Source organism: Martes martes (genome assembly GCF_963455335.1).
Source record: "Martes martes genome assembly, chromosome: 1".
Taxonomy (NCBI): domain Eukaryota; kingdom Metazoa; phylum Chordata; class Mammalia; order Carnivora; family Mustelidae; genus Martes; species Martes martes.
Window position 1 is genome coordinate 163,493,860 of NC_137888.1, and position 14,126 is coordinate 163,507,985.

At 44.2% G+C, this 14,126-nt stretch overlaps 1 protein-coding gene across 3 annotated transcripts in view; it reads right to left on the reverse strand.

Annotated features, from left to right (window-relative positions):
* RBSN (rabenosyn, RAB effector) overlaps positions 1-6,192 on the reverse strand; it is a 28,281-nt gene extending 22,089 nt beyond the window's left edge. Inside the window, exons 1-3 of one of the 3 annotated variants that reach the window (XM_080797601.1) lie at positions 6,010-6,129; positions 3,535-3,855; positions 438-539 (exon numbers count right to left, since the gene is read on the reverse strand). Coding sequence is in view for 1 of the 3 variants with exons in the window: in XM_080797599.1 (XP_080653725.1) it covers positions 3,535-3,682 (148 nt within the window). In the remaining 2 variants the exon portion in view is untranslated. Of the gene's footprint in view, positions 1-437; positions 540-3,534; positions 3,856-6,009 lie in introns of all 3 variants that reach the window. The other 2 variants (XM_080797599.1, XM_080797600.1) reach the window with 2 other exon arrangements.
* Between the last annotated feature and the right edge of the window lie 7,934 nt (positions 6,193-14,126).

The window sequence follows — 14,126 nt, forward strand, 5'->3', positions numbered from 1 at the left end:
ATTATTTACCCTATGGACTCATGAGTAAACACTTTTTGTTTACTTCCAGGATGGGATTCAACCAAACCAACATCCCTGGGCTAGTGTTCCCCATAATGCTTAGCTGTACATAGAGTTCTTCTTCCCCTCCCCTTTATTGAATGCATATGTGAGGATACTGACAAAAAGCTTCAAGAAACAGTTATAACACCTTCAACATAACACAAAGGGAACCAGACTTGATAAGAAGAGAAAATGAATGCTTCCTGAATTGATTCTTTGCATGTGCTGGGCACAAAACAAAGTGCTTTCAAAAACTCAGGCAAATGTGTGCTCACACTCGGAGGCAGGTGGTATCCCTACTTATAAATGAGGACATGAGGTAAAGAGGGGGAAAACTTGCTGCACCCTAGATCACAGAGCTTATAAGGCAACAGGGCTACAAGTGGAAACCTCACCTGTTTAAAATGAGAATCCCAGCTCCTCCCAGCCAGCGTAATTCAAAACTATGCCTCTGCAGAACAGGGCTTTTGCCACCTGTGCTGAGGTGAAAGGACCTGCTGTTTGTTAAAAAGGAACAGCAGTCAACTTGTGGGGAAAAAAATTCTTGATTCTATGTTGCTCTCATTAAGGTTCTTAAATCTTGGGTAATTATCCCTTTCTGTCCCTAGAATCTAGTAGAAAATATCAGATTTATTTTACTTATTTTTTTTAAGGATTTTATTTATTTATTTGACAGAGAGAGTACAAGGAGGGGGAGGAGCAGAGGGAGGGGGAGGAGCAGAGGGAGATGGAGAGGGAGAAGCAGGCTCCTTGCTGAGCAGAGAGCCCGATGCGGGGCTCAATCCCTGGACCCTGGGATCATGACCTGAGCCACAGACAGACACTAAACCAACTAAGCCACCCAGGTGCCCCAAAAACATCAGATTTAATACAAAATACAATTCTTTTAGATTTAATAGATCAATACTTCATGGCATTCCCACAATTTTGAAGTGCTCTGTCACCTCAATAACATTAAAACACTACCATAGCTTTTCAAAAACTTAGGGAATGCAGATATGGAGGGGCTGGCAGGCAGAGGGGGAAACTGCTAAGCTTACAGATAATATCTTTGTTAGACAGTCAAACTAATGGCTACTCTGAGATGCCTTTCTCCCACTGGAAAAAATAACATCCACCAGAACTAAAGGACACCATCTAAAATGCATTCAAGTAACTCTCTTAACAACATGGGAGAGAAAACTGCCTGATGTAAACAAAGGGTTAGCAAACAAGAAACTGGAGTTGGCATTCACTAATTCATTTTTGCAAACAAGACTAAACTGTGTCGGGTTAAACAGGCAATGCCATTTAACCACTTTATGAGGACAGAAGAACACTCTGGCAACCTTCCCAGGAGTAGCACTTCAAGAGGGGCCAATTAAGAACAATCCCATATGTTTTTAAAACCACAAAGCAGAAAAAAACAAATAACAACAAAAAACACAAAGCAAAAGCCAATTTTCAACCACCCTTTCTTATACTTACTGTGCAAGTGCTAAACTGAAGCCAAACCAGGGCTGCAGCCCAAACTCACTGACCACCTTCTACTAATGACAAATTTATACTTTTGTTCTTAAACTGCCTCCAAAACCTGATACCAAGGTTTGCTCTTTTGGCTTCAACATTTCACTTGACAAAATCAGCAATGTCTTAAAATTTCTAAAAACCAAAAGACAAATGAAGACATGACCTGCTTTTTAAAGGACTCTTCAAAAATCTTTGATGTCAATCTTTAAAACTTTCCTGATTCTGAAACAAAGAAAACTCCCACACAAGCAAGACTTCCTTCCTGACTAGACAAATGATCATTAGACTAAAGGAATGCTTAACTCAATTTCTTAGTTCTTCTGAGGCAGAGTGGGGGAAAAACAGAGGGAAAAACACAAGAAAATCCTTCCAAGTTTTTTTCACAACTCATAAAATTTATACTATTATTCTTTAAGTGGATTCCCACAGCTATTATTCCCTAAGTTACCTTAAACACTTTTCCTCTAGTAAACCGGGAACCACAGGAAGCTGAAGACATTGTCTAACCTGTGTACCCACTAGCATCAAAGTCTTAGTGACATCACAGTATATGACTCAGTTCAGCTCACACTCAGGCTGAACGAGCATTAAAAATCACAGAGGCCCTTCAGCTGTCCAAGGAAACCTAGATCATCAGGTTGTTCGCATTCTAGCTGTAGAATAAACTGTGACTGGAACACAGGGTCTGGTATCATCAGTGATGCCAAGTGGAAAGAGCAGCACTAGACTCAGAGGTGACAGAAGACCTGGGGTCAAGGCCTAGCTCTGCCAATTCTTATGTGACCTTGGATAAGTCACTCAACATTTCTGAGCTTCACTTTTTCTCTGCAGAATGAAACCAACCACCTTCTTGCAGAGTTGCTATAAGAATCTAAAGAAATAATATTTATGAAAAAACTCTGAAAACTATAAAATGCAAAACATTTTGGGAGGGGGGCCTTCTAATAGTTTGGGCTCTCTCCTCCAGCCTCTACAGACAGAAGCCACCTCATTTATCACAGCCCTCAGGATTTTGAAAATATTTGACTTTGTCATGTTTCTGGACAGAGGTCATAAATGTTAATGGTTTCACAATTTTTTCTGAACTGAAAAGTGAGACATGGAGTGGGACTATTTGATTACAGGGGGCATGTGACTCACATGTGTGGAGGCCAAATTCCACTTAGAAATACATGATCCTCCCTTCCTCTCTCACCCAACACAGAATTGTGAATACACATCCAGACCTTTTTAATCTCATTGCCTTCAGAAATGCTGCCAGCTGGGAGAAGCAGGTGAAAGTGAGTTCCAGAGAAGTGGCATCATATTTAAGAGTTAGAATCTGAAGTTTCAGAAATGACCACTATGTATGTTAAAATTGCTTTGAAAAAATCATTCCACTTCTCTCTCTGACCTGAGGCCTGGGAAGCTCAAAAACCAAGTTTAACTTTTTGGATTATTTCTCCTTACTTTTCAACTAGGACCTTCCTTTTTCTGGGCTGCAGAGGACAACGTATAGTGAAGAAGGAAGAATGGCAGAAGGCTTGAATTTGTGACAGGGAAATGGGTGTACAATGCGCCTCCACTTTCAGAGCAAAGGAAAGGAGTTCCACTTCAAATTCTTAGAGGCTGGCAATTAGATAATTCAGTGTAGCAAGAGACAGCAAAGCATAAGAATTACATTTACTAGGTTCAAAGTCAGACCCTGCCTCACTGTGTGACTTCAGACAACTTATCTAATTTCTCTGTGACTAGTACCCTCATAAGTAAAATATGTCTCACAGTCCAACAGTTATTGCGAGAATTAAATGAAGTTCATTCATGGGAAGGCTTCGAACAATGCCTGGCACATGGTAAACATAAGATACATGTTCATATATGTTCACTGTTATTATTATCAATTTTCTATTGGTTCTGGTGGCATCATGGAAGTTAATGAAACCATCCCATGAGTTAACGCTCCCACTGACAGAATAGGATAAGCAAAAAGTTCTAGCCTCTTACTTTTAATTTGCCCTTTGACATCACGGTCTTCCCCAGAGTGCTCTTCCTCATAATGTGACTGAAGCTGATAGAAAGATTGCAGGTTCTTCAGGCACAAAGGGCAAAGGAAGCCCTCCCTCACTTCCCCAGGGTCATCCAGAGAAGCCATAGCAGTGTCCCTTTCAACCCCTGCAAGGCAGGGGCCTCATGCCAAGAGTCAGCTTGATTCTTCCACAAGGGTCCAGGGCTCTCACAGCATTAGCTTAACCAAGCAGCACACAGATGATGGGGAAGTGGTATCATGGCCCTGGATGAGATTTCCTCTGTGGAGTAGGAGAAGCTCTGGAACAGGAAAGAAGAAGGGGAGAAGAAAAAAAAAAAAGCCAACTCAAGCAAATTAGCAGCAACTGAGAATTTTCTTTGTTCTTTTCACAGTTCAACAAGATTACTTAATGTTTGTTCACTACAAGTTTGAAAACACAAAACTGCTTTCTCAAATCCTTACACCAAAACACAAAACCTTTAAAGATCTGAGAACATCACTGGACAATGGCAACTCAATGAAGTACGGAACACAGATTCCTGAAGATAAGAAAATTGAACTTCAAAGCAAACAGTACCGAGGCAGTTCTCTAACATTCACTCCAATTGGTCCAACTTCATAATTTGTATGCTATTTTAGCCACTAGGGAAATGTCTGAAGTACTTACAAATACACAGAAATTTTTCACTCTTCACTTTGGTCATCTATTCAACCACATATACTGAGCTCTTACACCTATGTCAAAAATTCAAATAGAAAAAGAAATAGTGTCCGCCTTAAAAAACAAACAAAAGTAAAACCAAAACCAAACCGAACAAAAATCCCAACCTTAGTCTAAAGAGGAGCATTAGAAAGCCAGTGGTAAAAAGAAAAATCTACTGTTTTATATTTGTAGAGTACTTTCTCTGTAATGGATTTACTGGATTTTATAAGCCAATAAATGGCAGTTGGACAAGCCTAATGTTTCCACTGCTTCAAAACCAAAAGGATTTGGTGCTTAAACAATTCAGGGCTTAATAAGTTACATTTTTACTTTTACTGGGCCATGGCAAAGTCACTTCCAATGTCACCACAGAAAAACTCCAGTCACAGGGAGAATCCAGACAAAACAATTCCACAAAAGCAGAGAAATTTCTCCCCAAGATCCTGAGGTCACAAACCACAGGAGAGAGTAAGAGGAAATAAATGATCCTCAGCTTTGGATGGAGCTGATTAGAGGCATGTGAAGAGGGACTGCCTGATCCTCAAAGCTGAAGGGCAGCTGTGACCCAGAAAATAAACAAATGAAATACCAGGACCCTGTTTGGTTTTTTTTCCTCTAAGAAACTATATACACACAGATCTCAGTCCCTTTTCCAGTCACTGAAATAGTGGCTTCAGTTCCCACCCCAGCCAGTGGTTCCTCAGATGCCCTGACTCTGAAAGCCCCCTTCCTTCCCATGCATTCACCGTAACAACCACAGAACACACACACACACACAAACACACACACCCTTCACATCTCAAGCCAACCTTACTTCCTCAAGGAAATGCCTCTTACTTGAGGCATTCTACCTTGGGACAGCTCCTGAACTTCCTTCAGGGCACTTACATCAATTTATAATCACAAATACATAAAATAACTAAGTATATAAAACTCTAAGCTCTGTAAGGGAAGAGACTATGTGCGTTTTCCCCACTACCTTATCCCCAGGGTCCAGCACAGTCCCTGGCACCTACCACGAAGAAAGGCAATAAAGCCTCAAGAATGAATGAATGCGTCAGTGAACTCTAAAATCACATAACCAAACACAACACAAACCAAAGAAATGTACTACAAACCACCAGGCCAGACCCCACAACCATAACGTATGCAAGCCCCTCACTTCTTAAACCACGTAAAAAATAAACATAAAATCTACATATCCTGAAATTATACACCCAGCATGAATGCTACCCGGCTTCATGCCGCATACACTACACAGCCCACAATCGCACTCCTGACCGACTCCACCGCACACAACACCCGCCACATAATTCAATACCATTATGCACACGTCGCATAACCATACACAACATAAAAGACTCGACCCCACAGAGCAGGCATGACAACTTCACACATCCCACAGACGCCACACCAAACGCTATAAACAACTCCACACAAACTGGGACCCGAACGTCTCAACTTCACACAACCAGGGAACCAAACACAAGCACTAGGGAGGCAAACCGCCCACCCGCCCTCAGTCGCAGAACCAAACACAACTATGCACGCCCAGCCTAACCACACAACCAAATAGAGCCCAATCGTCGCAGGCACAAAAAAGCGAAATTCGTGCCCAAAAGCCACATCTCCCACCACGCACGTCACACCCACCACAACCACACACATCCCACACCCGCACGGCCCGCCCGTCTCTGTTCCTCAGGGGAGCCGCGCTCTCGTCCCTCAGGCCCTGCCCGGCCCTCTGTACCTGGCCGCGCTCCCACTGGCACGTAGGCCTGTCGGGTCCTCCGGCCCGGGCTCTGGGCCTTTGCGGTCCCTCACTCAGCACCGTCCGCCATCTCCATCTACCTCTCGACGCGCCGCAGGCGCGCCTGCGCGGCACCGAAACCGGAAGACAGGCTGGCAGATGCCTGTCGAGCGCCGAATCTCCGAGGGAGCTTAGGGGCCGAGGTGGGTTCCAACAGTGCAAGGCGGCCGGCGGCTTCTGCGCAGGCGCGGTAAAAACCGACGTGATGGGACTCGGTAATTTTGCAAGGTGTTCCGGTCCCAGCTGCTTTCGATCTACGCGTAAAGTCAGCCCCTCGCTCTCCACACCGTTGTAGGTATGGGAAAACTAAAGCCTGAGATTCTTTAGCTTTTGGCCGACGTGTGCGATGGGTGAGGGGGCGGAGGTGGGGGGATGTTCAACACTTTCTCCCCGGTCCCAGCTGCGATTCTAAATGAATTGGGGTTCAGTTAAAGTTCCGGAGAGCTAGAGATAAAAGGAATATTCAGGAGACTTTGAGGATGTGTAAAGAGCCAGAATAGAACCACATGAGACTGGGGACATGGACGGAAAGTATAGAGGGTGTAGAGCTTGGTCAAATCTGTGGGAAACCTGTGGCACTTTCAAATGCAAATCAAAACCACCATGAGCTATCACCTGACACCTGTTAGAATAGCCCTTATTGAAAACACAAGAAACGACTTGTTGAGGATGTAGAGAAAAGTGAACTCTTGTGCACTGTGGGTAGGAAAGTAAATTGATGGAGCCGCTATGAAAAAGAGTATGGAGCGTCCTCAAAAAATTAAAAATAGAACTAACCTACCATCCAGCAATTTCCATTTATGAATATTTCGCCAAATAAAGTGAAAACACTAACTTGAAAAGATGTATGCACCATCATCACCATTCCCACCATGTTCTTTGCAGTATTATTTACAATATCCAAGATATGGAAACCTCCTAAATGTCCATCGATGGATGAATAAAGGATATGTGGAATATTAGTCAGCCATTAAAAAAAGAATAAAAGTTTGCCATTTGCAAAAACATGGATAGACCTTGAAGGCATTATGCTAACTGCAATAAGTCAGAGAAAGACAAATACCATATGATCTCACTTATGTGTAGAATCTAAACACGCAAAAACAAAAACCAAGCTCATAGATAAAGAGAACAAATTGGTGGTTGCCAGAAGTATGTGGGGAGGGAGGGGGTGAAATGGGTGAAGGGAGTCGAAAGGTACAAACTTCCAGTCGTAAAATAAATGATGGTGACTATAGCTAATAATATTGTATTGCATATCTGAAAATTGCTAAAAAGAGTAGATCTTAACAGTTCTCATCACAAGAAAAAATATTTTATGACTATATAAGGGGACATTTGTTAATTAGACTTACTGTGATGATCATTTTATAATATATGCAAACTCAAATCATTTTATTGTACATGAAATGTATGTAATATATAATGTATACATAATGACATATATGTCAATTATACCTCAATTTTTAAAAAAATACAGGATGATCACTCAGCACCTACTCTGTGCCCTGCACTGTGCTGATTAACAGGGTTTATAGGCACAAAACTTCATCCCAGTCCTGGGAAGCAATTTGCTTAGTGCCCTGCACAAGGGCTGGCATCCAGCAATGTCCTGGACTCCAGAAGAAAAGCTGCAGAGCATCATAGGAGGATCCTGAGTTTTGGGGTCAGAAGGTGACCTCACTTCATGTTGCAGGAGTGTTGCTTGATTCCTTTGCCTCCTGGTCACACCATCTGTAAAATAGGATGAAAAATAATAGTTTTCCTGGGCACCTGGGTGGCTCAGTCAGTTAGGCATCTGCCTTCAGCTCAGGTCATGATCCCGGGGTCCTGGGATCAAGTCCTGTATCTGGCTCCCTGCTCCATGGGGAAACTGCTTCTCCCTTGCCCTCTGCCTGCCGTTCCCCCTGCTTGTGCTCTCTCTCTCTCTCAGTCAAATAAACAAATAAAATATTTTTTAAAAAGAAAATAATAGTTTCCACTTCATAGGGTTATGAATATTGAATGAGATATGTGTATGTGGCAGAGAGTGAGTGTGTGTGTGTGTGTGTGTGTGTGTGTGTACACCTTTAACACTACCTCTGGCTCTGGACAAGAGCACTGCTTCTGCACTGCTCTTCTCTTCTGCACTGCAGAAGCAGTGCTCTTGTCCAGAGCCAGAGCTAGTGTCATAAGCACTGGGCCTCCAGCACCTTGCATTTAAGGACACAAGGCTCCCACTAGGGAGAGCATTGAGTGGAAGGCAGTGCCCAGTGAAAGAGCAGGGAGCTAAGGGTCCAGAGGCCTGGGTTCTAGCCCTGGCCACACCTTACTTTGTGACTTTGAACAGTTCCCTTCTCCTTTCTTGGCCACAGTTTCTTCACCTGTACAGATAAAATGAGTTCCAAAGACTTGCAAAGCTCTGCTGCTTTTTTCAACCTGATGACTAATTTTTTTAACTTTACAGGATTGGCAGGAATGGACAGTGGTTTCCCTTTGTGCATTGGCACAGACAAGGAAGAGACCTTGCCAACCTCTCAGAAGCAAAACAGAAGACCAAGCTCTGCCTCTCTGTTTCTGGCCTCTATCTTGGGTCCTGATAGCCAGGCCTGAGAAGTGAAAACACCAGATTAAGGGTCTGGAACCACATAAGTCCGGAACAGGCCGCTCTTACAGGCAAGACAATGTTTTGGGGTCAGGTGATAGACCTCTTATTAAACCATTGTGATTTTGCCTGTCATTCTACCATTTACAAAAGCCAGTGTCATGTTCACCATTTCTTGCTCAAAAAAGGAGTGGCAATGTGGCCTGAAGCTTGTGAATTAATTCCAGAAGTCATGATGGATCAGCCACTACAGTTCTATTGCTATTTTTAAGGGTGATGATGGTAAAGAACTTCTTGTATGCTTTACAGTTTATCAAAACCATTTTCATTATTTAAATCCTTTGGGTAGGGGTGCCTGGGTGGCTCAGCTGGTTAATCATCTGCCTTAGGCTCAGGTCATGATCCTAAGGTCCTGGGATCGAGTCCTGCACTGGGCTCCTTGCTCAGCAAGGAGCCTGCTTTTCCCACTGCCTCCTTCTCAGTCTCTCTCTCTCTCTCTCTCTCTCTCTCTCTCTGATTAAATAAATAAATCCTTTGGGTAACTCTATTACTATTTCCATTTTGATAATAACAGTGGCTAATATTTACAGAGTGATTCACATGCACCAGTCATCGTCCAAGCGCTTAACATCTGCGGACTTGTTTAATTCTCATATGATTCCATGCGGTACCAACTAATATCCTTCCCATTTTTAAAGAAAGGAATCTGGCATGCCTGGGTGGCTCAGTCGGTTAAACATCTGCTTTTGGCTTCGGTCATGATCCCAGGGTCCTGGGATCAGAGCCCCATATCTGGCTCCCTGCTCAGCGGGGAGTCTGATTCTCTCTCTCCCTCTCCTGCTCCCCTTACTTGTACTCTCTCTCTCTCTGACAAATAAATAAATAAAATGTTTAAAAAAAGTAAAGTGAGGAATCTGAGGCACAGAGAGATTAGGTGACAACCTTCACTTTTTCTCTCTCTGCTAAGGCCTGGTCTCTGGGCCTTCCTGCCTCTCTTGGCATCTTCCAGGCACCAACCATCTACCAGGCATAGAGACAGAGGATGTGAGAAGAATAAGGCAGGATGGTCTCTCAGTCTTGAAGGAGCCCATAGCTGGCATAGGATACAAACACTCATACGGCAGTTAAAAAAAAAAAATATATATATATATATATGTATGTATACACACACATACATATATGTGTGTATATATACACATGTATACATACACACATATACATATATGCACATATACACAGATATATGTGTGTGTACATATATATATTTATTGTGTATATATATATTTATATATAGAGAGAGAATAGAGAGAGAGAGAAGTGTGCACATGTGCTCAGATGCTCTGGCATCAAAGGGGAGGCTGATGAAATTTCCCCATGGAAATTCAGGGAATTCACGGAGGGTTCCCAGAGGCAGCAACACATGCGCAGAGCCCCGAGGGAAAGATGATTATGAAGAGGCTTCCAGGCTAGGGGAACAGTGTATGCAAAGGCATGATCATGGGGAAGAGCATGTGTCCTTTGAGTGACTTAGGAAAGTTCGTTCATGCTTAAAACATTGTTCCCAGCACCACAGGGTGCTGCTTCTAAGGGTGGAATCTGGAAGTATTCACCTTTGCCTTCCACCTGAAGGTTCTTTCTCTGTCTCTCTCTTTCTGGCCCATTATCGAAGTCTGCCCACACAAGGCGTCTTGGCATCACATTGAAACCCCTGCGCAGGAAAGGGAAATCATGATGCTGTAAGCATACGTCAGGGCAAAGTGAGGAGCACGTCACATAACTTCCCAAAGATCTGGCCTCCCTCCAGGCTGGCGCAGGCCCCAGTTCCGCGGGCCTCTGCCAACTGCCACTGCAGCGGTGAGCAGGCAGGGCAGGGGAGGCGGGGGACGGGGGACACGCCTCGCCTGCTGGCACAGGAAGATGAGGGTAAGCAGGGAAGAAGTGACAGGGCTGTGGGAGGCAGGGCCTGGTCTGCAGAATTTGCAGAGTGTGTGAAGTTGGGCAAGTGTCCATGAGGAATCGGTGGCACCTGCTTGGGATCAGTAAGGGGAGCAGCAGAGAATGGAGGAATGAAAAGAGGGAAGGAAGAGGAAGGAAGAAAGGAAAGCAAGTAGGGAAAGAGGGAGAAAAGAAGGACAAGGAAGGACAAGGACAAGGAAAAAGTTAAGAGGTAGCAAAGCATAATACTTAGAAGCACAGATTCCAGGTTTTAATCCCAGCCCTGTAGCTATGTGATCCCAGGCAGGCCACTTAAATTCTCTGAGCTTCAGTTTCCTCATCAGTGAACTGGGATAATAGTACTCCCCTCCTGGGTTGGAGGGTTAAATGTGTTACTATTTGGAAAGTGCTAGAATGGTGCCTGGCACACAGGAAAGACTATGTAAATGTTTGTTAAATAAAGAAAAGGGAGAGGAGCTGTCATTCAGATGCCTGGGTACTTGTGATAAGCTGAGTCAGGCGGTATCCTAGGAGGTACAAGGATCCAATCTGGAGTCATGGAAACATCTCTGAGAGTCACAGCGCTGCCAGATGGGAATGCGGAAGAGATTCAAGTAGTCACTATGTTCATGGACCCGAGAGAAGTGGGGGATGGGCAGTGACACCCACACAGACTTGAAAAGTAGGATCCATGTGGATCTCTTGGCTTGAGGGCACGTGAGCGGCAAGGCCACTCAATCTATAGGTTGTGTGCTGGCATCTCCTTTGACAAAGTAGGGCCACCACCAGCCATAGGGGCATTTGGTAAATGGGAGAGAGCCCCCACCTTCAAAAGAGGAGCCCTGTGCCAGCACGCAAGCCCTGCACTTGGTGAGTGGGGCAGGGACTAGATTTGTGCTCCCGCTCAATCCCTCCCCTGTGCTGCCCACAACTCACACAGGCGTCCCAGGCCCAGGGAGGAGGGGGAAGGCTCAGCATGGTCCTTTGGTCAAGAGTAAAGTCACACTACTTATCTGCAGCTTCAGATCTCATCCTTCTGACCTCCATCTCCAGACATATGTGTGCTTGGCCAGTTGAGAAGTTATCCCCATTCCAACCAAGATTTGAAATATTCCATGTATATGTAGTATTTTTTTAAAATAGATTTTATGTATTTATTTGAAAGAGAGAGACACAGCGAGAGAAAGAACACAAGCAGGGGGAGTGGAAGGGAGAAGCAGGCTTCCTGATGAGCAAGGAGCCCGATGCAGGGCTTGACCCCAGGACCCTGAGATCATGACCTGAGCTGAAGGCAGACACTTAAACCTACTGAGCCACCCAGGCGCCCCTATATGTGGTATTTTAAGTATTGGGGGCATTTAAGAGAGTCTGGTGTGTAGAACATCTAGCACATTAGACTTGTAACTCTAGTTTAAAGTGTATAACTCAGCAGTTGGCTTACATTTGGAATTTTAAATTCATTCAACAAACTCTGTATTACACACCTGCCTACATGGAAGCCTGAGGAATAAACCAAACAGACAGTGATTCTTGTCTTCATGGAGTCGATATTCTAGTGGAGAGACACAGACACTACACAATAGATGTACTAAATAATTGCCTTATATAGTATGTTAGAAAGTAATAAGTACTATGGAAAAAGAAAGCATGGAGGGGCCCCTGGGTGGCTCAGGTGATAAAGCATCTGCCTTCAGCTCAGGTCATGGTCTCAGGGTCCTGGGATCGAGCCCGGAGTCGGGCTCCCTGCTCAATGGGGAGCCTGCTTCTCCCTCTGCCTGTCACTCCCCTACTTGTGTACATGCTCTCTCTCTCCATCAAATAGATGGGTAAAATCTTAAAAAAAAAAAAAAAAAGAAAAAAGAAAGCATAGAGTAGAGAGGGTGGGGAGTGCCGGGTCAAAGTATTTAGTAGGGTGATCAGAAGAGGTATCATGAAGAAGGCACCATTTGAACAAAGACCTGAGGTCAGTGCAGAATAAGCCGTGTGGATTTCTTAATGAAAAGCATTGCATGCAGAAGGAACAGCCAGTGCAAAGTCCTCAAGGCAGGGGTATGCCTGACACATGGAAGAAAAGGAAATAAGGCCAACATTCATGTTCATAGCAGCATTATTCACAACAGCCAAAAGGTGGGAACAACATGAGTGCCCATCAAAAGATGAACAGATACACAAAATGTGTTATATCCATACAATGGAATATTATTTGGCCATAAGAAGGAATGAAATTTTGGCATATGCTACAACAAGGATGGACATTTTCCATTATGCTTAGTGAAATGAGCAAGATGTAGAAGGACAAATATTGTATGGTTCCATTTACATGACATCCCTAGAATAAGCAAGTCTGTAGAGATGGAAAGTTGAACAGAGGTTACCAGCGGCTAGGGGGACAGAGGGGAAAGTTGCTGTTTCATGGGTGTGGAGTTCTTACTGGGGATGATGGAAAGGTTTGGGGTATAGATAGTGGTGCTAGTTACACTACTATTGTGAATATATTTAATATATATAAAAATATATAAATACAAATAAATATATTTATGATATAATATATAAATAAACATAATATATTTAAATTGTGAATGTATTTAATGCCACTGAATTGTACACTTATGAATGGTTAAAATGATAAATATTATTTGTGTTTTACCACAATTTAAAAAAAGTAATGAGACCAACACGGCTCTAACAGAGAACTCGAGGGAGATACTTAGAGGAATTAGTTCTGAGAGCTCAAAGGGAGAGGGCAGGTCATGACTATTGTAGGGCCTTGGCTCTGAGTGAGGTGGGGACCTGGGAAAGGTTTGGATGAAGGGAGGGACAGGATCTGACCTCTGGCTTCTGTACTGAGAAGAGACGCAGATGACAAAATGCCAAGTGTGCTTGGCACATACTGAACTCTTGAAAAGGATCAACTGCAAGCATGCATATCGAGTCTGAAAGGAAGCACAAATTCCAAGAGTCTCTGGGAAAGGGAGCTGGAAGTGGAGGGCTCTGCAGTAGGGTAAGCAGGGGGCTGGAGGAGCCGAGAGAGCCACCAGGGGGCGCCACAGGACCACGTGAGAGCCGTGCAGATCACGGGGGGGTCTCAGCACCTTTAAGCTCGTTCTGCTGGTTCCTGTTGGACGCCTTCCTGCAGTCCAGCAGAGGAAGGTGAGGACCCCAGCCCTGAGGCGTGAAAGACTCAATTCCCCCATCTAGCTCCTGCACTGCTGAATTTGAGACCCCTTTCTCTTGCAGGGGCTCTACTGAGCAGGTGCGGACAGTGTGGAGCTCAGATGACACCACGCACAGCCATGTTCTGGACTGGCCTTCTGCCTTCAACAGAGCTCCTCGGTTCTTTTCTCTCAGGGACTGCAGACCATACCTGCTCTTTCCACAGCCCTTTCATTACAGGAAACTGCGCCTCCATTCACCCAGGTGCCCTGGTGAAAAACCTTGAGGTCATCTTTGACCCCTCTCTTCCTCTCACACTGCTTCTAATCCATCAGCAAATCCTGTCAGTTTTTGCTCTGAGGTGGATGGAGAATATGCCCACTTC